We start from the raw sequence: 27,996 nt of genomic DNA, 5'->3' as shown, positions 1-27,996 counted from the left end.
GACTGTTCTTGGTCTATGTGGAGGTCTCGTGGTTGTCACGTCCTCAATTTAATTAAGGACTCGTTTGAAAGTGTTCATAAAATAACTAAAAGTACTTTTAGAAAAAGAAAAAAAATTACGTTTCAAAAATACTTGAAATGCTTTCTTAAAGAATCACCAATCATATGCTTATTGCAAAATGTTTTTTCAAGTTTCCTTGTATTTTTACTAATGATTGATTTTAAAAACACTTTCAATCATTTTAAAATGACTTCCAATTGAACCCTGAGAAACTGACGATGAAACATCTACAGGCATAAACAAGTCTCGTGGTTTTCAAGTCATTGATAATACCTTTTGGAGTACTATTACACTTACTGAAGGAAAGAGTAGAGATGGAGACATTCGAGCTACGATATCGAGATATGAAAGTTTTTCTCGGCTATCGGAGGTGCAAGCTTCACAAGAAAGGACATCAAGATGAAGGTTTGTAATCAAGAAAAGGATATAATGCACTCAACATTTGTCACCAACATATGCAAAGCACAGAGCTAGGGTTAACAAAGGGATCAAAACAACATCAAATCTTTGCAGAATGTAATAAGCAACTTTTCTACAAGTGTAAACCGAACAAATTAAAGGGAAACAAAGGTTATTTCTAACCAATAGCATATTTAGTGACAGGAACGGCAGAAAATCCCGATTACAAGTGATGTCCTTTTTCTAGTCGAAACTCGAAATTACAGATAGTTAAATAAGAAGGTTACCAAATCCCAAACATCTCCTAGCAAACAGAAAGGTACACTTTCAATCACTTGAAGGGCTAGCACTACACAGCAAGGCGAGCACTGCGCAGCTACTGAGAAGACATTGTAAAAGTCTTGAAGGTTATCTGCCCCATTTTCGACCTACATGGAGGACGAATGAATACAATTATGCTTCAACGAGCTGTGCTTGATGGACAACAATAACCAATGTTCAATATAGGTGTATCCAAAACGAAAATGATTTGCAAAGATAAACATGCTACTATCAAGCAGCAAGTATTACATGGTCTGCACCTTGAAAGGCAACAATGTAGAAAGAAGAGTTCCTCGTGATTTCACGGGCAAATAAAATTTATTAGAGTTATCACTACTAGTATGTCCTGCTATCATTAATCGTCCCATATTGGTGGTTTTTGAAGTATCTTCAATCACCACTTCGGTTCAATGTCCATTTCATGAAGGTAAAATAAGCAACCAATTACAGGGCAAGAATAATTCAAGCAACAAATGCATAACAAACTTTGTTCCGATGCCAGAATCTAATGGTCATATCATGTCACGGTCAGTTGGAGTTTGAAGGTATAAGCGTTAGAAACAAGAAGAAAATGAAAACCAAAGAAAAACCAACGCACCTTACCTGTTCTTCTCCTCAGTAAGAAACTGCATTGGTCTTGTCAAGTAAGACGAGGCTCTCAACATAAGATTCAGCATAGTAATATTTATGTCCATGAATTCCAAGATTTTTAAATTGCTTGCTCATAAGGTCGAGACAAACTAATTCATGCCTGCCAGTATCATCCCAATAACCATAAGTTGGTGCCAACACTACATCACCACACTTCCTAAAACATAATGGCCTGTAGCGAACTCCTCTTTGTGGACCTGATGGACTTAGAGTTGTCAATTTGGTCCATGACTCTTCCTTGCCATATTCTTTCATCACCCATATATCAAGACAAAGCTTTTCGGTATTAGTCAAATAAGGCTGAAACAAAGCAATGGATTTCCCGTAAACAGACAACTGCGTGGTCCATGAGCTACGGAAACTCTTTGGTGCCATTATCCCACGAAATGAATCGCTGCCCAAGTCATATGCCAAAATGAAATCTTCATAATCACCATTTTTCAAACGGCGACATGCCTCCCAATGAATGGCTCCATTAACAAAAGCTTGGGGTTTACGAGGATCTGTAACTTCACATACGTGATCCAAAGAACGAGGCTCACTCCATGAGCCACCAGCAAGTGAATAAACCTCATAAAAAGTATTTGGATCCTCACATTGATCAGTGATAAGTCTGACAACCTTGTAGTCATTAGTCACAGCGTCAAAACCAAAACCAATACAAGCATAATAAGGGCCAATTGTGTTGAAGAGGTAGGGTCACTGACTTTCTCATAGACGGGTTGCATAACATAAAGGTATAACCTAAACAATCCTTATCATCAGCAAGGAACACCAGTCCATTACAAATGCCGACCACCCGAAGAAATTTATTGTGCATTTCTTCCCTGGGAAAAATTGGAAATTCCAGCTTGCAGTACTCATCAAAAGCATGGTTGTCATAATGCAAATAGAACTGCTCCTCCCTTGGCTCGTCTACGCTAATATTGACGTTGCTGGAAAGAATATCTCCAGGAACACAGTGGAGTAGGCGGAGGTGGGTGCCAAACTGGTTATTAAGATTGATTGTACGGTTGAGGTGGGTTCGTATGAAGCTGGGATTTTTTATCATGGAGTTCCATGGCTTGCACACTGGGGTGCATCTGATCAACGTTTTAGGAGGTAATCTAAACAGGATATCATGTATGATTTCCTCAGGAAATTTGTGAATCATTGCTTCAAACTTTCAAATCCCAAGCTGCAGTTTCCATATAGATAGAATAAGAGTGCATTTAATTACAAAAAAAAAAAAAAAAAAAAGTAACCTAAAAATTGAAAAGAAGTTAAAAAAAATCAAGGCAATTGTTTTAGGGATGTAATATCCACATATCCCATTTTATTTCTCACATATTTTTTAATTTTCGGTCGTTGGATCAGATGAATTGAAGAAAATCAACATACAGAAATTATTAAGAGTGTGTGAAAAATAAAATAGGATGTGTGGATATCACAACTCTTATTTTATTTTAAGAGTAGTGCAACATTCATATAAAAAACTAAAAAAATTGCAGATGAAACCAAATATCAAAACCCATCTGAAAAAACGAACACTAAATCCAAATCCACCATTGTTATAGGAAATAAGCTCTTAAAAAAAGGCCAGAAAAAAAAAAATAGAAGAAAAGAAAAGACTTTAGAAACTCACAAATTCGATGGGCAGAAAATTGGAGTTAAGGAAGCGAGCCTCGTTCTTCTGCGGCGTTGCTGAGGCGAAAAAAAGTGGAGGTTTTCTGGGTTCTAGCCTTCTAGGGCGTTGCTTTCTTTAGGTGAGGAAAGGGCATCGGCACAAACCCTAGTGGAAGGAAGGATCCTCTGTAGTCTGTATCTCACTATCTGTATTTATATGCCCGTTGGAGATTTAAAGGCTTCATGTTCATCTTGTGTTTATACAGGGTTTAATGACTAGTTTTAGCGCTAACAATTCATCTTATTTCAACTTTGGCCCCTTATTTTGGAGCGTAACTCCTTGTCCTCGGAATCCGTGATCACGTTCGTTTATCGTATATCGTACGATCAGTTTTCATTAGATATTATTTATATTTAATTTTAAATCTAAAACAATTTCTAGCCGTACGATGTACGATGAATGGACATGATCACAGAATCCTCCGGATCTCCATAAAAATGATCCGGTGAGGATCCTTTTCCCGTAGGAGGCAGATTGTATGCCCTCCTGTTTGGGTGCCATTCTCATCTCCTTCTATTTGTGCGGTCACGGTTAAGCCACGTTAACATTTTATATTCTTATTGTTTTTTGTCTTATTATCTCTATAAATAAAATTAATATAAAACGTTGACGTGGCTTAACCGTGACAGCACAAAATAGGAGGGGATATGAATGACATCCAAACAGGAGGGCAGACAATCTTCCTCCTTTCCAGTAATGTAGATGGATGCACCGGTAAATAGTCTATGACGCCTCGGTCTAATGACACAAGTCTTGGTCAAATGACACAATATCTCATATTAATCTTACATCATAAATATTGTGTTTTGAATCATAATGCCACTATAGTATGGCCCGATCCATCTAAGTCATTTTTCTTTCTGACGAGTACGACTTTCACAAAAGGTTTCGATTAGGGGTGAGCAACAATCCGACTGAACCATCCAAACTAATTGGTTCGCAGTGGCCGGTTTGAGTCTATTTTGATGATAGAAGAGTCAAATGGTCTAAAATAAACCAGACTGTAATAATTGATTTGGTTGAGATTTGGAGAACTTATAAAAGGACTTGGATTGTCTGCCCTCTAATTGTGGTGCCCTCCTCGTACCCTCCTGTTTTTGTGGTCACGGTTAAGTCACGTCAACATTTTATATTACTATTTCTTTTTGTTTTATTATTTTTATAAAAAAATAATATAAAATATTGACGTGGCTTAACCGTGACCACACAAAACAGGAGGGCATGGGGAGGGCACCGAAATAGGAGGGCAGACAATCCAAGTCCCTTATAAAATGGCTTAAAAAGAATTAGGCTGACCCTTTTTAGTACGAACGAGCAAGATTACTATTTTAATTTACACTAAAAAAAATCATTTAGTACTACGATTTAGTGATATTTCTTTTTACTTATAAGTGAGAGGTTTTAGGTTCGATTCTCACTAAAAGATGAATTTGAACTACATTATTGTTAGCCCATTGTGAGACCAAGTTCACCATCTTTCCCTTAATGTAGATAATATCATTTGTTCAAAAATAAAATATCAAATAAAGTAAAAAAAAAAATTACACTAAAAAATAAGAGAAGGTTTGGCAGTGGCTGGAAGAGAAAGATCTTAACTACCATGACAATTTATCACTATTGTTGAAACAATCAATTTTTAGTTTGGGATTGATATTTATTGTTATATTGTTAATATGAAAGTGATATGTCATCAATACATGGTATATGTGTCTTCAATGTATGATCAAATCGATATATCATATAGATAATTCTCGTGTCAATTATTTTCTATTTACTTTGGACACTACCAAAAATGGTTTGCAGAAATTACTTTACAAATAAATTGCTAAAAAGATCAAATATATATATTACAAATGATAGCGTTAGTGGGTTAAATTGTTAGTTGTTAGGAGGAAGATTGGTTGGAAATGAACCTGCACCAAGGTTGCACTTAGAGCTAGTTTGATATTGTTGTGCTTTGAAAAAAAAACTACTTCTGATGTACTATGAGAATAAACAACTGTGAAATAAAGCAACAAAGTGTTTGGTAAACTTTTTTGTAAAAGTTATTTTGGAAGAAAAAAAACAGTATTATAGTGTTTAGTAAATTTTTATGTAAAACAGTTGTAACTGTGTAAAATGACAAAAAATGATTTGGTCTTATTTAGTGTGCCTTGAGGGGCCCACTCCTTTTATTTGGTCTCCCTCCTATCTCTTTCTTCCCTTTTTCCCGTGAGACTCTCCTTTCTCTCTAACTCTCTCTCTATGATACTCTCACTCTCTCTAATTACCGAGAGAATCACCCACACCAACACCAATTTTCGAGTGAAATCCATACCAATATTCCCTGTTTTAGGTGTAGTTTGACCTATGGATTCGAATGGTGGTGTTGCATGTGAAGATCAAGTACTCAAAAATGAAGAAAGCCAACCCTTCCCTCTCGGTGAAAAACTCTTCGACGAGTTGACCTGAGGCTCAACGAAATTAGGGTGCTTCAAACTCAATTCAACTTTCATTTAATCTTAGGTACAACTTCTGTATCCTACATATCGAATTTTGGCATGAAATTGTTGGGATTTAACCCCAAATGTCTTCTCTGTGTTCATGCCTAGAAATCTGGTGACCTTCTTGGTTATTTTTCCGGCGAACTTAAGACTGAATCTACACCAATTGCCAAATCTTAACTCTAGGTAACTCTGAATCTACACCGAGCCGGAGAAACCTGGAGAACAATAGAGATCTAGGATTGAAGTTTTCTGGTTCGAGTTTTGCGAGAGCGTGAATGCGAGGAAAGAAGGGCAATTTTGGGTTATTGAAAAATTCATTAAAGATTATTTTTCACCCGTGTTTTTGAAAATAAGTTGGTTTTTGGAAGCTGCTATTTGCAGCTTCAAGTTTTGGGCTTATTTTCATCCAAAACTTTGAAATAAAGCTGATTTTGAGAGTTTATCAAACACCAAAAACCCTCCCAACTTTTTTTCATACCCACTTTTTTTTTAAATAACCTCAATGACAAACCAGGGCTTAGTGGGTTAAATTGTAGTTGTTAGGAGGGAGAATGGTTTGCTGATATAACATAATTTTCTGACACTGTGATAAAGCGTCATCTGCACTAAATTTATATTATTATAATTGGTTCAAGCTTACACTTTTGTTGTTTAAGTATAACCGATCTGTTCGTGGCATGCCCACCTCCAGTGATACTAAATGTCATTTGTTTTGTTGGTTCTCAAATCAAATTGTTTTCTTCATCCTTTGGGTGGACAAGTTTCTCTCAAAAACTAACAAGCTAGAGGGATTATCCCTTGCATAATGCTCAGCTGTAATATGGCTCAATGACTTTTGTAAAACCGATTGAACCAAACCATTCTATTGAAATTGTCACATTGCGGTTTTAGAGTAAAATCGATCGAAATCTTAAACCCTAAACATTAAGTATGATTTGGAGAAGCACATTGAATGTACTTCGCGAATAAAGACTTTCAAAATTCTTTTTATTTAGTTGTCAAGAATACGCTTCCTCTTTTAGATCTTGCTTCTTTCGTGTTGAAGACACAAATTTAAATAGTATATGTTTCGAAATATTAGTATACTGACAGGCCACATGAAACTACAAGAAATCCACATAATCACAACAAACAGAGAAACTAGAACTATGAAACCGGAATATCCTTAATCTAGTCGAAACTCAGAAAGTCGAAAAGCAAGATTGTTGAAATAAACCAGGCAGCAGATGCTAGATTGAAAGAGTTACTACAGACATATAGAACAGATCAAAGAGAAGCAAATGATAAAAGGGTGCCAAATTCCCAATCATCTCCTACCAAATAGGAAAAGAAGCAATAGATTCAAAGTCTTGATAAACTTCTGAAGAATATTATGCACGACGATGTCATCGCTTCGCAGCTACACAGAAGCCGTCGTACCACCTTACTTATTCTCTTCCTCAGTAAGAAACTGCATCAGTCTTGTCGAGTAAGACGAGGCTCTCAACATAAGATTCAGCATAGTAATATTCATATCCATGAATTCCAAGATTTTTAAATTGCTTGCTCACAAGGTCTGGACAAACTAATTCACACCTATCACCATAATAAAAAATACTCAGTCGGAACCAACACTACATCACCACTTTTCCTAAAACATAATGGCTTGTAAGGAACTTCTCTTTGTATATCTGGTGGACATAGAGTTGTCAATTTGGTCCATGACTCTTCCATGCCATACTCTTTCATCACCCATGCATCAAGATATGACTCTCCAGTATTAGTAGAATAAATTTGGACAAAGCAATAGATTTCCCGTCACCTGAAATAAACAGTTGCGTTGAGCACGAGGTTATGAAATTCTTTGGTGCCATTATCCTGCGAAATGAATTGCTGCCCACGTCAAACGCCAAAATGAAACATTCGAAACCACCATCTGTCAAATGGCATAATGCCTCCCAATGAATAGCACCATTAACAAAAGCCTGAGGTTTGGGACGACTCACAACTTCACATGCGAAATCCAGAGAACGAGGATCACTCCATGAGCCTCCAGCTAGTGAATAAACCTCATAGAAAATATTCGGATCCTCACATTGCTCAGTGATAAGTCTCACAACCTTGTAGTCATTAGTCACAGCGTCGAAACCAAAACCAATACAAGCATAATACTTGCTAATTGTCTCGAAGGTAAGATGAGGGTTAGGAAGGGTCACTGACTTTCTTATAGACGGGTTCCATAACATGAATGTGTAACCTAAATAGTCCTTATCGTCAGCAAGGAACACCAGCCCATTACAAACACCGACCACATGTAGAAACTTATTGTACAGTTCTTCCCTGGGAAGAATTGGAAATTCCAGCTTGCAGTACTCATCGAAGGCAAGGTTGTCATAACGCAAATTGCAATGCTCCTCGATTGGCGCTGTACAAACACAGTACAGAAGGAGGAGGTGGGCGTCAGACTGGTTATTAAGATTGATTGTACGGCTGAGTTGGGTGCGAATAAAGCTGGGATTTTTTATCCTGTAGTTCCCTGGCTTGCACACTGAGGTGCATCTGATCAATGATTTAGTAGGTAATCTAAACAGGATATCATGTATGATATCCTCAGGATAATTGTGAATCATTGCTTCAAATTTTCAAATCCCAAGCTGCAATTTCCATACAGATAAAACAAGAGGGAATTAATTAAAAAAATAATCTAAAATGGAAAAGAAGTAAAAATCAAGGCAAGTGTTTTAACAGCAGAGCAACATTCATTTTAAAAACTAAAAAAAATTGCAGATGAAACCAAACATCTCCACTTTATATATGAGAAAAATCAAAACCCATCTGAAAAACCCAAAAAGGATTTTTTTTTTTTTAAACTAAAAAAAGGCTTCAGAAACTCACAATATTCTGTGAGCCGGAAAATGCAGCTGGGGAAGCGAGTCACGTTGTTGTGCTGCGTTGGAGGACGCTTTCTAGGCTCTAGGCATCGGTTTCTGTAGGTAATTGGGTGAGTGAAATGTCGGATTTATCCAATATGAATCAACCTTTAAGTGGGTTCTGTATTGAATATGAATATATACTTTGAGAATAATGTAGATTGTGATTTGATCAAGTGTCTTATATTCTAAGTAGGATTGATGGAGTCCTCCATTAAATGTGATTATGATATTCTACTTGGAAACCAAGAAAGAGGGCTTTTAGGTTTCCTTTATGGATGGAAACTCATCAAAATGATATTTGATGCCTTATGTGGCAATTTGACATTTTGCACAATATTTTACTTCACCTGATATGTTAAATAATAATGTCATTAAATAAATATTTCATCTTTTTGCAGGGTTCAATGATTGAGACAACCAATCAATAATTTTTTTCTCTTTTTGTGAGGTCCAATGATTGAGGCAACCAATCAATAATTTCTTTTCTCTTTTTGTGAGGTCCAATGATTGAGGAAACCAATTAAATACTTGAAAACACAACATTATTTATTATATATTATATTAATCTATTAAAAAAATTATTTAATAAATTTGACAGTAAAAGGCTTTGCCTGACTCAGCATCACGTAAGAAATTAGAGGCTCGGTTGGAGAGAGTTTGCTGCCATTTTTTACTGTTGTATGTTTACGTGGCAGTTATGACATTTCCTTTGGAGATGCTCTAAGGCTTCCCATCCCATAGAGCATTGTCATAAGGTTAGGAGTTTGTAGAAGGCTTGGTGTTTTTCCTCCCAATTTCTTCTTCTTGAATCATCATCACCATGGCTACTGGAGCTTCTTCAAGTTAGGGTTTAATCTCTCGATCTTATTATCACCTGCATAGTGTTTTAACCATACAACCATATAAAGCTAACAAGAAAGGCGTCGACAAAAACCCTAATGGTTCAGAGCATCTCCAATGGGAGTCCCTATTTAGGGACTCTTACCACCACCTTTGAATACTCATATAAGGACTTCAAGGAAATCTTTGTGTCTCTAAAGGAATATTGCCTCAAATAGAAGAGTTCTTATAGTAGAATCCTTAAATTTGAGGTTTTTACAATTTTATATGATAATTTGATTAGGTGCATATTTTTTGTTTATGTTAACATTATGTTCTCGTAAAATCTTTTGTGAACATTTTAACAAACAAAAAAAATTCAAATTCTGACACTAATTGTTTTCTTCACAAAAACGTAACTAGAATGAGTGAATTGAGTATGAGTGAAATAAGTATAAGACATGAAGTTGTGGTAAGTTTTGGTTAAATAATTTGGTATTTATTTGAATGATGAGAGAATAAAATGAAAGAGTAACCCAAATTGAAAATATTAATATTTCAACGAATGCATTATGGAAAGAGAAAACAAAAGAATTTGAAAACCAACATCAGAGAGTAACCTAAATTGAAACGGTTATTTAATTTTTTTTTTAACCAGAGATAGAAATATATTAAAGACGAATAGAAATGTTTACATCCTTAGCAAGGAGATTAAACAGAAAATCAGGGCCAATACAATCCTAAGTAAAAGATCGTCCCTCCTTAAAGGCATACTTAGCCACCGAGTGAGCAGCACAATTGCCCTTTCTAGGCACAAAAGCAAAAGAGACAGACCTCAACTTTTGCGCTAGAACCTCAATGTCGCCGAGAATGCATTCAATACTAAAATCAATCACTGCTTCCTTCTTCAGCATCAGAATAATCATTTTTGCATCAGATTCGATGACGATATCATCAAATATGTGGTCAATACAGGCCAATAAGGCATCCCTGATGGCAATAGCTTCCGCGGCAGCTGCACTATGACAGAGTCCGATGCCGGAGCCACCAGCAACTTGAAGCAATCCAGCAAAATCACGACCCAGCCAATCCACCCCCATACACATTGTACTCTTACACCAAGCCGCGTCAGTATTAATCTTGATGGTTTCATACCTTGGTTTCTGCCACTTACCGCAGGTATTCCCCGTGCCCTGTATAGTATTCGACAGCCTAGGGCTGTATTCAGCAGCATCCCGAGCCAAAGAGCCTCTGTACTCAGAAATACTCTTCCTCCATGCCTCCAAGATCTCCAATGGCTGACGATGGATCCCATTAAAAACCACCTCGTTTCTGTTTTTCCACAATCTCCACAGGCTAAAGGCAAAATCTTGCCTGATCTCGTTCGCATTATCCCTGTTCTTAACATGTGCACAGAATTTACTCCAACTCTCTAAGAAATCACTTCCCTCCAGGACATAGGAATTTAGGTGTAGAGGAGAACAGAACCAGAAGACATGACTAATTTCACACCGGAAAAACATATGGTTTTTAGTTTCATTGAAAGTATTGCATACACCACAGACATTGTCAATTCTCATGTGACGCATTTTCAGATTGCGTCTGACCGCCAGAGCATTATTGCAGCAGCACCAAATGAAAAGTTTAATCTTATTTGGAACCTGCAGATTCCAGATGTTGTTCCATACCAGATTTAACTTATTAAACTCACTGGGGGCGCCTCGACCTCTCCTTCCCAAAGCTCCATCTTCCATAAGTTTAATAGCCATACCATACCCAGATTTGACAGAATAAACCCCATTAATAGTATGGTGCCACACCAATCAGTCATCGATGCTAGCTTGGCTTAAAGGAATGCTTAAGATCGGTAGCACATCGTCTCGATTGAACCCGTTCGAGATCAAATCAGTCCTCCAAGAGTTGGTAGACGGATCAATTAAGTCACTAACCTTGGTTCCTTCAAGATTAGCCTTCAGTTTGACTTTAAAGGTCAAGGGCTTCGGGAACCACGGGTCCTTCCTGATGTTTATATTGTTCCCGTTTCCCACCCGCCATCTAAGCCCAAGTTATAGCACTTTTTGAGCTTCGAATAAGCCTTTCCAACACCACGACGTGTTCTTCCCTCTAGGAGCATCCCCAAAAGGTTTCCCCAGGAAGTATTTATCTCTCAACATCGAAGCAAGAAGGGACAAAGGATTTTGGGTGATTCGCTATCCAATCTTAACAAGGAAGGCAAGGTTGAAGCATTGGATGTCCTTAAATCCCAATCTTCCAGCCTTTTTTTGCTTCGTAAGTCGATCCCAAGAAATCCAATGGATTCCCTTACGTTGATCATTACCTCGCCACCAATAATTCCGAATGGCTCTTTCAACATCCCGACACCCACCAATGGGGAGCTTAAAACAACTCATGGCAAAGTTTGGCAGGGCCATAGCCACTGCTTTCACAAGGACCTCTTTTCCAGCCTGGGACAGGTACTGCTCAGCCCAACCTGACATGCGGGCTTCAATCTTGTCCCGAATCTCCGCAAAAACCGCTTTTTTAAAATGCCCAAAATCAGCCTGCAGGCCTAAATATTTCCCAAAACCCTGTTTGCATTGAATCCTCAGGGTGTCCACAATTTTAGCCTTAATACACTTCGAGGTATTAGCACCAAAGAAGACCGAACTCTTGGCCAGGTTAATCTTCTGACCAGATCCCCGAGCGTAAATCTTTAAAACTTCCACGATACTTTTCGCCTCCTCCACAGAAGCATTTCCAAAAACCACAGAATCGTCAGCAAAGAAAAGATGCGTAGGAGAAATCTTGAACCCGTGAAGGGCACCCCGTTCCAGGCCTCTCTTAATTAACATAGAGAAGCCTTCAGTACATATAAGGAACAGGAAGGGGGAGAGAGGATCTCCTTGTCTAAGCCCCCGTTCCGGCCGGATGTACCCAGTTGGGGATCCATTTAAAAGAACACTAAAAGAAACGGTTATTTAATTGGAACCGTTAATCTTTTAATGATAAAAAAAAAATTGAAAGCAAGAATCAATCTAGACCCTCCATTTTAAACGGTTGAAAAGAAAAGGAAAAAAAAGAAGACAAAGCCACGTGACTGGGACCCACGCCTACTTTTTCACTTAAATTGTCCTATTGGGTCCACCATTTCAGTCCATATAGAATTCCTATATGTAAGTACATACACCAAGTATCCGGCTAGTCCCTATACTTTAGGGACTCACTTTCCGATCAATTAGAGATTCATTTTGTCCATATATATATTTGTTTATACTCAATTTATACGGTGGTTGTCCCTATATAGGGACTCCACTGAAGATCCTGTATTTATATAGCCCTTGCAAATTGAGAAATTATAATTTAGTAGAGTACTACCACGTGGCAATGCCTAATGGTGGTACTACCAATCAAATATGAACATGTGGAGGAGTGAGCTGTCATCGAAAATAGGGTTTTTTGTGTGTGTGTGTGTGATAAACATAGGTAATTAGTATTTTGTTAAAATTTTCATTAGGGGTGTGATATTCATACATCTTATTTTACTTCTCACACACTCCTTGATAATTTATGTCCGTTGATCTTCTTTAATTCATCTGATCCGACGACTGAAAATTAAAAAAGTGTGTGAGAAGTAAAATAGGATGTGTGGATATCACACTCCTTTTCATTAACTATCGAGAGATTATATTCACACACCTCAAATTATTTATGCCACACCTTTTTAATTTTTTAATATTTTCTACACACCACTAACACTTGATAGAAAAATATTAAAAAATTAAAAAGGTGTGAGAGAAGTAATTTGGAGTGTGTGAATATAATCTCCCTAACTGTCCCTATGACCTTCTCCCCACATCCTCTATATTGTCTGCCCTCCTTGTTCCCGTGCCCTCCTGTTTTGTGTGGTCACGGTTAAGCCACGTCAACATTTTATATATATATTTTTTATAGAGATAATAAGACAAAAATAAATAGTAATATAAAATGTTGACGTGACTTAACCGTGACCACACAAATAGAGAGCATGGGAGGGCACGGGAACAAGGAGGGCAGACAATCATTGTCCAAAAATCACATCGTCCCTTCATTCTTCTTCCTCCTCTCTCTACCTATATATTGTCTTCATTTTGTGGTATCGTCTCCGTCACTGGCGCTCCACCGGTGACTGAGTACTAATCGGAAATTACACCAGTCTCATCTTATTCACTCGTTTTTTTAGGCCTTGGCCTTCATCAGTTCATCCATCAATAAAATTAATATTTATTTGGGTAGAAAAGAGAATGGGACAAATGTGAGAATGAATTCAGTTGAGGACGCTCATCAGTTTCCTTCTTTCGTCCCTGTGAAAATTTTAATAAAATATTAATTACTCATTTTAGTTCAAATCTCACCCCTCCACATGTTTGTATAGATGAATGCTAGCTACCTTTTTCATTTATCTTTTCGTATTTATCTTTCTTACTCATCACGTATTCAACTAACTTATTAAACTATATATACTTCATGCTTTTAAGGTGGAAAATTTAAATTTATCGTTTTAATGCATTAATTATGTGGTTTAATTTGTTAATAAAATACACATGTCAAGTGATGAATGAGAAGGGTAAATAAGAAAAGGCAAATGGAGAAGATAGTTAGCAAGGTAAATAGGAAAAGACAAATGGGAAAGGTAGTTAGCATTCCTTGTTTGTATTTAATTAGTAAGTACAACCATTTGGTAAGTTTGACATTGTCACGTGGTAGTATTATACTACACTACAATGTCTCAAATTAAGGGAATGTAGTTAAATTAGGATTTTACATTTTTTCGAAAGTGATAAATTTAATAGGATTCGTTATATCATGAGAATTTGTATGTACTTTTATATGAATTTTTGAGAATTTGTATGGACTTTATTTATAAATTTTTATGGGTTCCAGAACACCTTTTAATTTATCGAGATAATTTTTTTTTTGAAATAACAGAACATCATTGGAAAACTTTTTTTCTCACCCTCCCTCCACTGCCCTTGTCCCCAAACCATGATTCCACATACCACTGGAAAAAAGGGTACGCTAGTGAAACTAAATTTATAAATCAAATGATGTGTCACCAATAATAAATAAGCATGTTAATCAACGCTTAAGTAATAATTCAATCACTAACATAAATCATTTGGTTTACAAAACTTGGTTTAGAAATTTCTCCCTTGCATTACCCTAGGAAAAAATTTCAACCCGCAAAATGTTGTAGTAGATATTAAAATTCCCAAACAAAATAAAGCTTCAGTTGGCCAGTAACCAATTAGCTAGTTTTAAGAATAGATTTGATTTTGCACATTGAACGTATTTCGTTAATTAAAATAACTTCTTTTTATTTAGTTGGAGATGATTGTTACCCCTACACCACGGTGTGAGTTCGAACTCCATCGGCTCCTTAATCTAACATTAAATCTAAAAATCTATCGTTTGACAAAACGACAAAAAAAAAAAAAAAAAAAAACTTAAGCTTCTGTTTTTTTTTTGTTGCCAAAATATGCTTCCTCTTTTAGATCTTGCTCCTTTCGCATTGAAGACACAAATTTAAATAGTACGTTTCCAAAATATTAATATACGACTGACAAACCATTGCTTATGGGAAATGAAACTTGCATGAAACGACAACAAATCTGCATAATCACAAATATAGACACTTAGAACCATGAAACCGGGATATCCTTAATCTAGTCGAAACTCGAAAGAGCGAGATTGTTGAAATAAACCATGCAGCAGATACAAGATTGAAAGAGTGACTACAGGACATTTAATAGAAAGAGAAGCAAATGGTAAAAAGGTGCCAAATTCCCAATCATCTCCTACCAAACACGAAGAGAAGCAATAGATTCAAAGTCTTCATAAACTTCTGAATAATATTATCATCACTTCGCAGCTACATAAAAGCCGTCGTACCACCTTACCTGTTCTTTTCATCAGTAAGAAACTGCATCGGTCTTGTCGAGTAAGACGAGGCTCACAACATAAGATTCAGCATAATAATATTTATATCCCTGAATTCCAAGATTTTTTAATTGTTTGCTCACAAGGTCTAGAGAAACTAATTCATACCTATCATCATCTTCCCATAAACAAGTAATCGGAACCAACACTACATCACCACTCTTCCCGAACCATAATGGCCTGTAGAAAACTCGTCTCCGTGGACTTGGTAGACTTAGAGTTGTCAATTTGGTCCATGACTCTTCAATGCCATACTCTTTCATCTCCCATATATCCAGACAAATCTCTCCGGTACTAGTAAAACAAGGCTGGAACAGAGTAATGGAATTTCCGTTGCCGGAAATAAACAATTGCGTGGTCCCTGGGATACTGAAATTCTTTGGTGCCATTATCCTGCGAAATGAATCGCTTCCCACGTCAAACGCCAAAATGGAATATTCATAATCAAAGTTTGTCAAAGGGCGCCATGCCTCAAAATGAATAGCCCCATTAACAAAAACATGGGATTTTCTAGGACTCATAGCTAAATGTGCAAAATCCAAAGAACGAGGATCACTCCATGAGCCTCCAGCTAGTGAATAAACCTCATAAAAAGTATTTGGATCTTCACATCGCCCATTGATAAGTCTCACAACCTTGTAGTCATTAGTCACAGCGTCAAAACCAAAACCAATACAAGCATGGTACCGGCCTATTGGCTCGAAGGATAGATGAGGCTTAGGAAGTGTCACTGACTTTCTGATAGACGGGTTGCATAACATGAATGTGTAACCTAAACGGTCGTTATCATCAGCAAGGAACACCAGGCCATTACAAATTCCATCCACGCGAAGAAATTTATTCATCTTGGGAACAATTGGAAATTCTAGCTTGCAGTACTCATCAAAAGCATGGTTGTCATAGTGCAAACTGTAATGCTCCTCCCTTGGCTCGTCTGCGCGAACGTTGACGTTGCTGGAAAGAATAGCTCTAGGAACACAGTGGAGTATGCAGAGGTGGGTGCAAAACTGGTTATTAAGACAGATTGTACGGTTGACATGGGTGCGTATAAAGCTGGGATTTTTGATCATGGAGTTCCATGGCTTGCACACCGAGGTGCATCTGATCAAAGATTTAGGCGGTAGCCTATATAGTATATCATGTACGATTCCCTCAGGCAAGTTGTGAGCCATTATTTTAAAATTTGAATTCCCAGGCTGTAGATTTCATAGAGATAAGAGTGGGTGAGGAAATAAATATACATAATTAACAATAACCTAGACATAATTGAGAAGAAGAAACTAAAATTCAAGGGAAATGTTGTTATAACAAAACCTAAAGAGGAGAACTATAATCCTGCTCTTGAAAAAGGAGAAGAAGAAAAAAAGACTTTAGGAACTCAAAATATTTAATCGAGCCGAAAATTGCAGTTGAGAAACCGAGTTCTTGTGTTGTGTTAGAGAAGAGTGCTGGAAGCTAGGGTTTTGATTGCGTTGGATGAGCTTAATTCTTGCATCATCTATTTATAGGTTCAATTTGGAAATTTTACCTAGTTTCTCGCGGTGTTTAGCTTTCCTTTCCTGGCTTTTTGCGGAGTTTAGCCATTTAGTACTACAGGCTAGTGTATTCGTCATCACTTGTAAGTAAGAGGTTTTAAGTTTGATTATTGCCAAAGACAAATTTGAACCATATTATTGCTAGCCCATTATGAGGCTAAGCCCACCCCCTATTCCTTTTGTAAGTTCTATTTGAAAGCAAACACTTTGTGATTTGTACAAAGACTTTTGGGACGACAAGGAGATTAGGATTGACACATGTGGTAAACTTTTCAGGAGTTGTATTACTCTGGTATTCAAGTCAGAAACATTCTTAGATAAACTAGAACTCTTCTGGTTGATTTATGCATAAGTGATTCTTGGTGATAAGGTTAATCTTTGATAAGGTTTTCTTAATGGGAGGACTCCTAATCAAATACCATCGCATACAATATATATTTGAGGTCCCTGCACTCTCATTTGATAGGCAAGTTTACAGAAATACTCAAGCCCCAATGAGTGAGCCTTCTTTCTAGTTAGTGTAGAGTTGCAGAAGAACTTCAGTTCCTTGCCCTATTTCCTGAGACGATGTCTTCCATAGGTTAGTGGTTAAGTTGATATTGAGTCAGACCTTATTTATAACTTAAGTGTCTTACTTACACGTTAGTGTAGATAATATCATCTATTCAAAAAATAAAATAAAATTCTAACGGGTCCATCCCTTCTTTTGTAACTTATGGAATATTTTTTGGAACATTACTATACTGATTAGGAATTATGTAGTTAAATGTGCTTCGTTGATTCTTATAGCATTTTTTGAGCTTAGCCGATCTCCCATTTTCCTTAGTGTAAAAATATCGATGTACTAAAAAAAAAAAAAAAGCATTTTTTGAGCTTTATGGAGAAGCACATGAAGTGTATATCTTCAAGAAAGATATTTAATAAAAACTTAGGTGCTAACTACACCGTTCGTATTTATCGTGAATCATGATTTTTAAAATGGGTTACAAACCTTCAATTTTTTAACATTGCACACCAAAGTTCTTAATATCAATTTATTTTTATTGTCCTATGGACCTAGTAAATTGATGATCAAGCAGATATGGAACCCGATTTTTATGATGCATAGAAGCAACACTTGTACCATTGTGACCAAATTGTGCGACTGTTTGTCCTTTCAAGAGGACTTGAAGCTCCTCAATGACTATTCTTGGTCTGTGTGGAGGTCTTGTGGGGGTCACGTCATCAATTTGACTAAGAAACTGAAGGTCAAACATCCGTAAGGCATAAACAAGTCCCATGGTTTTCAAGCCATTGATAATACCTTTTGTAGTACTATTACACTTACAGAAGGAAAGAGTAGCGTGATGAAAGAGATGGAGATATTCGAGCTATGAAACCGAGATATGAAAATTTTTCTCGGCTGTCGGAGGGGCGAGCTACACAAGAAAGGACATCAAGATGAAACTCGAAATTACAGATAGTTAAATAACAAAGGTACCAAATACCAAACATCTCCAAGCAAACAGAAAGGTACATTTTCATAAAAAATCTTGAAGAACTTTGGAACAATATAACATTAGAAGCAGAAAGGCTAGCACTACAGAGCTACAGAGAAGGCATCGTAAAAGTCTTGACGGTTATCTGCTCTACCTGCATGGAGGACGAATGAATACAATTACGCTTCAGGGAGCTGTGCTAAACGGTGGACAATAACCAATGTTCAATGCAGGTATATAAAAAATGTAAATAATTTGCAAAGACAAACATGCTACGTACTATCAACCAAGTATTACTAGGGTGGGTTCGGTATGTTTTACCATAACAAATACCATACCAACTTTTTGATTTGGCAAAATCTATACCATTACCGTGCCAAAATTTCAGTATGCCAAATAGTCTGGTTGACATGGTATGATAACGGTAATTACCACTTTGTTTTGGGCCACTTTTTTTGACCAAATAAATCTGTTTTTTTTTAATTGAATGGTTCAATGTCCATTTCATGAGCGTCAAATGAGCAATCAACGCATAACAAATTTTGTTAATCGAATGGTCATATCATGTCACGCTCGGAACCTTGGAGGTATATGCATTAGAACAAGAAGAAAATGAAAACCAAAGAAAATCAATGCTATCAACTTACCTGTTCTTTTCCTCAGTAAGAAACTGCATCGTTATTCTCGAGTAAGGCGAGGCTTTCAACATAAGGTTCAGAATAGTAATATACATATCCATGAATTCCAAGATTTTCAAATTGCTTGCTCACAAGGCCTAGACAAACTAATTCATACCTATCATCATCACCCCAACAAGCATCCGTCCGTACCAACACTAAATCATCACTCTTCCTAAACCATAGTGGCCTGTAGAAAACTTTTCCTTGTGGACCTGGTGGAGTTGGAGTTGTCAGTTTGATCCATGACTCCTCCATGCCATACTCTTTCATCACCCATATCTCAAGACAAGTATAACGAAGATTGGACAGAGCAAAAGATTTCCCGTCGCCTGAAATAGACAAGTGTGCGGTCCCTGGGCATCTGAAATTCTTATTATCCTGCAAAATGAATGGCTTCCCACGTCAAATTCCAATGAAATATTCAAAACCATGGTTTGTCAAATGGCGCCATGCCTCAAAATGAATAGCCCCATTAACAAAAGCGTGGGGTTTTCGAGGATTCATAACTAAACGTGCAAGATCCAAAGGAAGAGGATCACTCCATGAGCCTCCAGCTAGTGAATAAACCTCATAAAAAGTATTCATATCCTCACATAGATCAGTGACAAGTCTCACAACCTTCTAGTCATTAGTCACAGCATCAAAACCAAAACCAAAACCAAAACCAATACAAGCATAGTACGGGTCAATTGTCTCGAAGGATAGATGAGGCTTAGGGAGTGTCACTGACTTTCTTATAGACGGGTTGGATAACATGAATGTGTAACCTAAACGGTCCTTATCATCAGTAAGGAACACCAGCCCATTACAAATTCCAACCACGTGAAGAAATTTATTCATCTTGGGAACAATTGGAAATTCTAACTTGCAGTACTCATCAAAAGCATGGTTGTCATATTGCAAATGGTAATGCTCCTCCCTTGGCTTGTCTTCGCGAACGTTGACATTGCTGGAAAGAATAGCTCTAGGAACCCAGTGGAGTAAGCGGAGTTGGGTGCCAAACTGGTTAAGAGAGATTGTACGGTTGAGGTGGGTGCGTATATAAAGCTGGGATTTTTGATCATGGAGTTCCATGGCTTGCACACTGAGGTGCACCTGATCAAAGATTTAGGCGGTAGTCTATATAGTATATCATGTACGATTTCCTCAGGCAAATGTTGGCCATTATTTCAAAATTTGAATTCTCAGGCTGTAGATTTCATAGAGATAGAGTAAGTGGGGAAATATATATAAGAGTAAATTGTACAAATGGTCCCTCAACTTTAATTAAATTGGAGCAATGGTCCCTCAACTAAAAATCCATTACCATTGGTCCCTCAACTTATCAAAATGTGTAGCTATAGTCATTTTCATCAATTTTGTCAAAATAAGCTATGTTGGAATGACCATTTATATAATTAGGGTCCCTCAACTCATCAAAGTGTATAATTATGGTTCTTTTCGTCAACTATGTCAAAAAATTTGTCAAAACGAGTTATATTGTAAGGACCATTGCTACAATTGGATTGAAGTTAAAGGACCATTTCTCCACTTGAATTAAAGTTCAGGGACCAATGGTAATGGATTTTTAGTTGAGGGACCATAGCTGCACGTTTTGATAAGTTGAGGGACCAAATGTAATGGATTTTTAGTTGAGGGACCATTGCTCCAATTGAGTTAAAGTTAAGGGACCATAGCTACAATTTACTCTATATATAATTACAAAACAATAACCTAGATATAATTGAGAAGAAGAAACTAAAATTGAAGGGAAATGTTGTTATAACAAAACCTAAAACAGAAGAGAACTACAAAATCCTGCTCTTGAAAAAGAAGAAAAATAAAAAAAAAGACATTAGGAATCACAATATTTGTGAAGAAGGTTGAGGTTACATCATAAAACCAATTGGTAATATGAGAAGTAGTCCAACCTCTTATAAGCCTTCTCCCCATCAATGTGTGATTCATTCTCAACACACTCAATCCTATTACGTGGACAATACAACGGGATGACGTGCAACGCCTGTGGCCATTTGGCTTCACAGGTGGACAGTATGATACCATGAAGAAGATTGAGGTTCCACCAAAAAACCAATTAGCAATATGAGGAGTAGCACAACCTCTTATAAGTCCATGCAATGTCCATTCTCTCATCAATGTAGAATTCATTCTTAACAATTTGATCGATGAGCCAAAAATTGGAGTCGAGGAAACCGAGTCTCGTTCTTGCATTAGGTTCGCTTTGGAAATTATTACGTTGAATATAATTGAAATGCAGTAAAGATCAAGGCAACTATTTTAACAATAGAGCAACCGAATATCCAAATATCTCCACTCCATAAATAAATTTATAAAATCAAAATCCATCTGAAGCAACGAACACTATATCCAAATCCACCATTGTTATAGGAAATAAGCTCTTCTAATAAAAACACCAGAAGAAGAAGAAAAGACTTTAGAAACTCACAAATTTGATGAGCCGAAAATTGGAATTAAGGAAGCGAGCCTTGTCTTTCTTATAGAAATTATAATCTGATAATTAGGGGGTGTAGTCAAACTCAAATTTGAGAGGATTTTAAAAGATTTTAAAATCCTAGTGTAGTCAATTAAAAGATTTTAAAGGATTTTAGAATCCATTCAAATCTAGGTGTAGTCAATTAAAGAATTTTAGAATCCTTTAAAATCTAGGTGTAGTCAATTAAAAGATTTTAAAGGATTTTAAAATTCATCAAAATCTAAGTGTATTAAAAAAATAAAGATTTTGGAGGATTTCAATAAGGTGTGGATTTTGTGGGATTTGAGAGCCAAAAGTATATATAAACAAGACTAAAAAGAATCCAACCTCACCCCCCTAGGATTTCAAATCCTTCCACCACAATCCATTCAAATTCTTTTAAAATTCATATGAATTTTGTAAGAATCTTTAATCCTCTTAAATACTATCAAATCTATCACTTTTAAAATCCTTTAAAATCTTTAAGGTATATTTATACAAATGTGTAGACAAAGGGCGTTGCTTTCTGTAGGTGAGGGAAAGGCATCGGCACAAACCCTAGTGGAAGGAAGATCCTGTATCTCCCTCTCTGTATTTACATGCCCGTTGGAGATTTAAAGGCCTTCATCTTGTGTTTATACAGGGATTAATGATTAACTTTACCGCTATAATTTATCTAACTTCTACTTTGGCCCCCTATTTTGGAGGGTAGCTTAGATGTATGGACATTAAGCAGTCAATGTGGCGTCTCGGTCTAAAGACTCCTGTTTGGTCTAATAGTACTAATTTCGATCTAATAATACAATGTCAAATATTAATCTAATTTCATATAATTTTATGTTATTGAACCAGAATGTCACTATTGAATTGGTTCGTGTCCAATTTGAATGTATTTGACCATATAAAGTCAAACGGTCTACAATAAACCGGACTTTGATAATTGATTTGGTGAAGCTTTGGAGAATTTATAAAATTGCTTTAAAGAACTAAGCTGACCATTTTTTTCTTTTTTTACAAGCAATATTAATATTTTAATTTACCCTTAGAAAAGGAGAGAAGGTTTGAACTTCAGAGGTGGCTAAAAGAAAAGGGCCTTAACCATTATGTGAATCTACCGCTTAGACTGACCACATATGTTTCTCTTAGTTATATTTGGATAGATTCGTGACTAATATATAAGATGTTGAATTTATAAAATTAATAGAATTGTGTGCATTGTTGCTCACTACCATCAAATAGTGGTAATGTTCAGCATCCTACTTATTATTTACTGTACAAATTTCAAAATTTAAACTCATCTAATAATACAAAAATAGAGTGGTGAACATCATCATCATTTGAGAGTGGTGAACAAAGATATTTTCAAGAGAAATGCTAAGGAGACTCTTTCAAAGTAGGACTCTCTATGGACTCTCCGCCACCTCATTTTTTCCACAATGTTTTATAATGTTGACACGAGAATTGTGCTAAAGACATGAGGTGGTGGAGAGTCCACTTTGAAGAGTCTCCTTATCATTTCTCTATTTCCAATAGAATTTTGAAGTTATTGTAATTACAATTATAAAAACATGAGGTGGTGGAGAGTATCACTTTGAAGAGTCTTCTTACTTTGGGCTTTGTTTGGAAACAACGAGAAAGAACTTCTATTCAATGGAAATGCAAATGGTAAAAAGGGGCCAAATTCCCAATCATATCCTACCAAACAGAAAGAAAAGCAATAGATTCAAAGTCTTCATAAACTTCTGAAGAACATTATGTCATCACTTGGCAGCTAAACAGAAGCCGTCATACCACCTTACCTGTTGTTTTCCTCAGTAAGAAACTGCATCGGTCTTGTCGAGTAAGACGAGGCTCTCAACGTAAGATTCAACATAGAAATGTCCATATCCAAGAATTCCAAGACTTTTAAATTGCTTGCTCACAAGGTCTACACAAACTAATTCATACCCTTCATCAGCATACCAATAACCATCCATCGGTTCCAACACTACATCACCACTCTTCCTAGAACATGATGGCAAGTACCAAACTCCTCTTTGTGGACCTGCTGGACAAAGAGTTGTCTTGGTCCACGACTCGTCCACGCCATACTCTTTCATCACCCATATATCAAGACAACGCTCTCCAATATTACTGTAATAAGGCTTGGACAGAGCAATAGATTTCCCGTAACCTGAAATATACAAGTGCTCGCCACATGAGCTTCTCAAATTCTCTGGTGACCTTATCCTGCGAAATGAGTCGCTGTCCACGTCAAACGCCAAAATGAAATCTTCAGAACCACCATATGTCAAACGCTTGAATGCCTGCCAGTGAATAGCACCATTAACAAAAACAGTTTGGCAAGTTCTTTTAAGTCCACTTATGTGATCCAAAGAACAAGGATCACTCCATGAGCCTGCCGCCAGTGAATAAACCTCATATGAAGCACTCGGATCATCCCATTGATGAACGGTAATTCTCACAACCTTGTAGTCATTAGTCACAGCGTCAAAACCAAAACCAATACAATCACGATAACCGCAATATCCTTTGAAGTTATTATGAGGCTTAGGAAGGGTCACTGACTTTCTCGTAGACGGGTTGCATAACATGACGGTGTTACCTGAACAAAATTTACAATCCGCAAGAAGCACCAGCCCATTACAAATGCCGACCACATTTAAAACTTTATTGCGCAGTTCGTCCTTGGGAACAATTGGAAATTCTAGTCTGCAGTACTCATCAAAAGCAAGGTTGTCATAATGCAAATTGTAATGCTCCTCCAATAACTCTTCTTCAATCACACCATTGCTGGTGCTAACATGTTTAACCATACCATCACAGTACACAAGGAGGAGGTGGGTGCCAAACTGGTTATTAAGATCGATTGTACGGTTGAGGTGGGTGCGTATAAAGCTCGGTTTTTTTTATCATGGAGTTCCATGGCTTGCACACCGAGGTGCATATGATCAAAGATTTAGGCGGTAGCCTATATAGTATATCGTGTATGATTTCCTCAGGCAAATTGTGAGCCATTGTTTCAAAATTTCAGTTCCCAGGCTGCAGATTTCATAAAGATAGACTGAGTGAGGAAATATATATAATTACAAAACAATAACCTAGCTATAATTGAGAAGAAGAAACTAAAATTCAAGGGAACTGTTGCTATAACAAAAACTAAAACAGAAGCGAACAACATAATCCTGCTCTTGAAAAAAGAAGAGAAAAAAAAAAAGACATTAAGAACTCACAATATTTGATCGCTGAGCCGAAAATTGGAGTTGAGGAAACGGAGTCTCGCTCTTGTGTTAGAGAAGAAAACGTGTTGGAAGCTAGGGTTTTGATTGCGTTGGATGAGCTTCCTGCATCATCTAATTAAATAGTGAAGTGCTTCTTTGATTCTAGAAGCCTTTTTTTAGCTTTATGGATCTTTATGGATAAGCACAAGAAAGGTATTTCTTGAATAAGATATGAGAAATTTTATTTGAAGTCATGTAACATTTTTCTATACCCAACTTACTTTGTACACCCATATTATTATTAATTAAATTATTAATATCTCTTTAAATTCAAATTTAATACCTAAAATACCCTCACAAACCCAATTTAATATGTTAATTTATCTATAGACCCATTTAAAATACAAAAATTCCAAATCACTATTTTGCAATTCATTCAAAGTGTGCTTTATCTGAATTGGATTCCCATTGTTCTTATCCCATTGCCGCTTCATAAACAAGACCTATTCAAACTCACTCATTCGTCCCATTGCCACCGTCATTAAACTCTACTCCATAACTCAAAATCATTTTATAAATACACATACATTAGTAACAATAATTATATAAACACAGAAATTAAATAGAATGGGTTCTTTTGTCTGGTTTGTAATGTTTATTAACCCCAAATGCTTAAGCTAGTATTAGGGTTATAATGTCATGAGTTCTTCTGGACAATAATTGTTGCTTTAGTGGCATTTCCATGAATATATCCATTATGATTGCTCGCACAATTTATGTTCCCTCTTAAGGACTGCAAGAAAACGATTTCTCTAGCTGTTGAAATTTGTCATCGGTTTTAACCTCATTGACATTGTTTGGGTAGAAGAGAGAGCTTGATGATTTTAAGGTTGTGGGGACTGGGGAGTAGGAGATGATGGTTTTATGCTTGTCCAAATTCTTTATTTCAAATTCCTCGATTCGAAGCCTCAGGCCCTCAGTTGTCCTTAGAATCAACAATGGGTTTATTAATAAATTTTAGTTTTATTATTAATTTCACTTTGTACTTGATGGTAATTATGTAATAGGATAAAAAAAAGACATTTTACATTTAAAATTTAAGTTGAGTGTAGAGATAGGTTATATGGGTTTAAATAAAATTGGGTAAATCACCAAAATGATCCCTAAGATTTGCATAACTCATCACTTTGGTCCCTGAGATTCCAAATCGATAAAAGTGGTCCCTGAGATTGTCCACCATCCATCATTTTGGTCCTTCCGTTAAAAACTCCGTTAAATGTCCCGGAGCTCTTGGCATGAAGTTTGGGCAATTTTCAAAGCTACGTAACTCAATCATTTCTTAACCAAATTTGACCCATAATATATAAAAAGGAAGATAGGAAAGTGTAGAATAAGATTATATCTATTTTGAAGCCCAATAATTGCCGGTGATGACCGGAAAATAGCCTCAAAGTTGACTGGTCCGAGTGAAAACTTGAAAACTCGCCGGAAACTAGGTAAACTTTAAACGTTCATAATTTCTTCAATACTCAACGAAATCAAGTGATTCAGAAATGAAAATCATACTTCTCAACGTGACAAAGAGAATGGTACATTTTTAGATGGCTAACTCGTCGTGGTTTGGCCGAAAAACGGCTCGAAAGTGGCTAACTTAACACCAAAACAACCACTTTCAAGCCTTTTTCGGCCAAAACACGGAGATTTAGCCATCAAAAATGGTACCATTATCTTTTTCTGGTCGAGAAGTATGATTTTCGTTTTTGAATCACTTGATTTCATTGAGTATTGAAGAAGTTATGAACGTTTAAAGTTTACCCAGTTTCCAGTGAGTTTTCAAGTTTTCACTCGGACCAGTCAACTTTGAGGCTATTTTCCGGCAATCTCCGGCAACCATTGGGCTTTAAAATAGGTATAATCTTATTCTAAACTTTCCTATCTTCATTTTGATATATTATGGGTCGAATTTGGTTAAGAAATGATTGAGTTACGAAGCTTTGAAAATTGCCCAAACTTTAGGCCAAGAGCTTCGGGACAGGTAACGGAGTTTTTAACGGAATGACCAAAATGATGGATGGTGGACAATCTTAGGGACAATTTTTATCGATTTGGAATCTCAGAAACCAAAGTGATGAGTTATGCAAATCTCAGGGACCATTTTGATGATTTATCCAATAAAATTTCCAATAAGATATTCAATAAAAACTTCAGGGCTAATTGCACCCTTCATATTTATGGTGATTTTTAAAATAGGTCACAAACTTTTAATTTTCACATTGCACACCAAGATTTTGAAATTCTATCAAACCTTATGGACCTCCAATAGATTGATGGTTGAGCAGATGTAAACGTCTATCATCTCTGCGAATTTTGACCTTAGTTTTTTGTTTTCATTAGTATTAATTAGCGAAAGCTTGCTCAACTTAATAATAGATGTATTACTCAACTTGCTTACTAGCTGCAGTTCTTACGAATATATAAATTTAGTTAATTTAGAGTTCTAAACTGAGTACACTAAGGGTGCGTTTGTTTTGGCTCCTAAACTCTCACTAGACTGGACTACACATTAGTGTAGTCCCGTGTTTGTCACGCACACGGACTAAGTTTATTGGGATAAACCCAGACTCGCGTGGATTATTTACTTCCCTAGAAGGTCTTAACGAGACCCTCCGAAACCCATGGGCCTGCTAAGACCTTCGCTGCGACTTCATCTCGCCTAAGTTAATCCAGTTTAGTCTAGTCTAAGTCAGTCTAACTTAGTCCAGTTCGAGATGGTCCAGTACAACAAATGCACCTTAGAAGAACAGTATTTTCCTCTTTTCTCCTTTTTACGAACACAGAATGATCAGCATTGCTTCTCAGGAAACCCTCAATTTTGACAGATTGCTTTGCATGGAAGAAACTATTTGGAAACAGAAATCAAGAGCTGGGGTTAATAAAGGGAGCAATACAGCATCAGATCTTTGCAGATTGTAACAAGCAACTTTTCTGTTAGTGTAAACCGCACAAATAAAGGGGGAAAAAAAGGTTATTTCTAACCAATGGCAAATTTAGTGACGGGATATTCATCACACGACAGAAAATCCCTAGTACAAGCGATGACCTTTTTCTAGTCTAACTTGAAATTACAGAGAGTTAAATAAGAAGGGTAAATCCCAAACGATCTCCTAGCAATCAGAAAGGTACACTTCATCAAAGATTGAAAATCTTGATACACTTTGGAACAATTTAACATTAGAAGCAACAACGCTAGCACTACGCAGCTATACAGAGATGGCATCGTAAAAGTCTTGAAGGTTATCTGCCCCATTTTCTACCTGCA

The 27,996-nt window shown here is 36.7% G+C and overlaps 4 protein-coding genes and 1 pseudogene across 7 annotated transcripts in view; all 5 read right to left on the bottom strand.

The window, feature by feature from the left end:
- Window positions 1-614: 614 nt before the first annotated feature.
- LOC126616285 (F-box/kelch-repeat protein At3g06240-like) lies at window positions 615-24,790 on the bottom strand (annotated as a pseudogene).
- Window positions 615-27,996, bottom strand: part of LOC126616282 (F-box/kelch-repeat protein At3g06240-like) — a 58,106-nt gene continuing 30,724 nt past the window's right edge. For 3 of the 4 annotated variants that reach the window (XM_050284313.1, XM_050284312.1, XM_050284311.1), the window contains exon 3: window positions 27,685-27,991. The gene's annotated coding sequence lies outside the window, so the exon portion shown is untranslated. Of the gene's footprint in view, window positions 784-27,684; window positions 27,992-27,996 lie in introns of those variants that run through there. The other variant, XR_007621084.1, reaches the window with a different exon arrangement.
- On the bottom strand, window positions 1,396-2,584 carry LOC126615397 (F-box protein CPR1-like). The gene is made up of 2 exons (XM_050283215.1): window positions 2,139-2,584; window positions 1,396-2,044 (listed from the first exon to the last, which is right to left on the bottom strand). The coding sequence occupies exons 1-2, from the start codon at window positions 2,582-2,584 to the stop codon at window positions 1,396-1,398; spliced, it is 1,095 nt and encodes a 364-aa protein (XP_050139172.1).
- LOC126615395 (F-box protein CPR1-like) lies at window positions 7,023-8,192 on the bottom strand. Its single transcript, XM_050283213.1, has 3 exons — window positions 7,569-8,192; window positions 7,385-7,455; window positions 7,023-7,158 (listed from the first exon to the last, which is right to left on the bottom strand). Exons 1-3 carry the CDS (start codon window positions 8,190-8,192, stop codon window positions 7,023-7,025), a joined length of 831 nt encoding a protein of 276 aa, XP_050139170.1.
- LOC126616287 (F-box protein CPR1-like) lies at window positions 15,250-16,462 on the bottom strand. The gene has a single exon (XM_050284316.1). It carries the CDS (start codon window positions 16,460-16,462, stop codon window positions 15,263-15,265), a length of 1,200 nt encoding a protein of 399 aa, XP_050140273.1. The 3' UTR covers window positions 15,250-15,262.

Source organism: Malus sylvestris, chromosome 3 (assembly GCF_916048215.2).
Source record: "Malus sylvestris chromosome 3, drMalSylv7.2, whole genome shotgun sequence".
In the NCBI taxonomy this organism is placed as follows: domain Eukaryota; kingdom Viridiplantae; phylum Streptophyta; class Magnoliopsida; order Rosales; family Rosaceae; genus Malus; species Malus sylvestris.
Note: the sequence above shows the minus strand (reverse complement) of the source record. Positions and strands in the feature narration are given on the sequence as shown.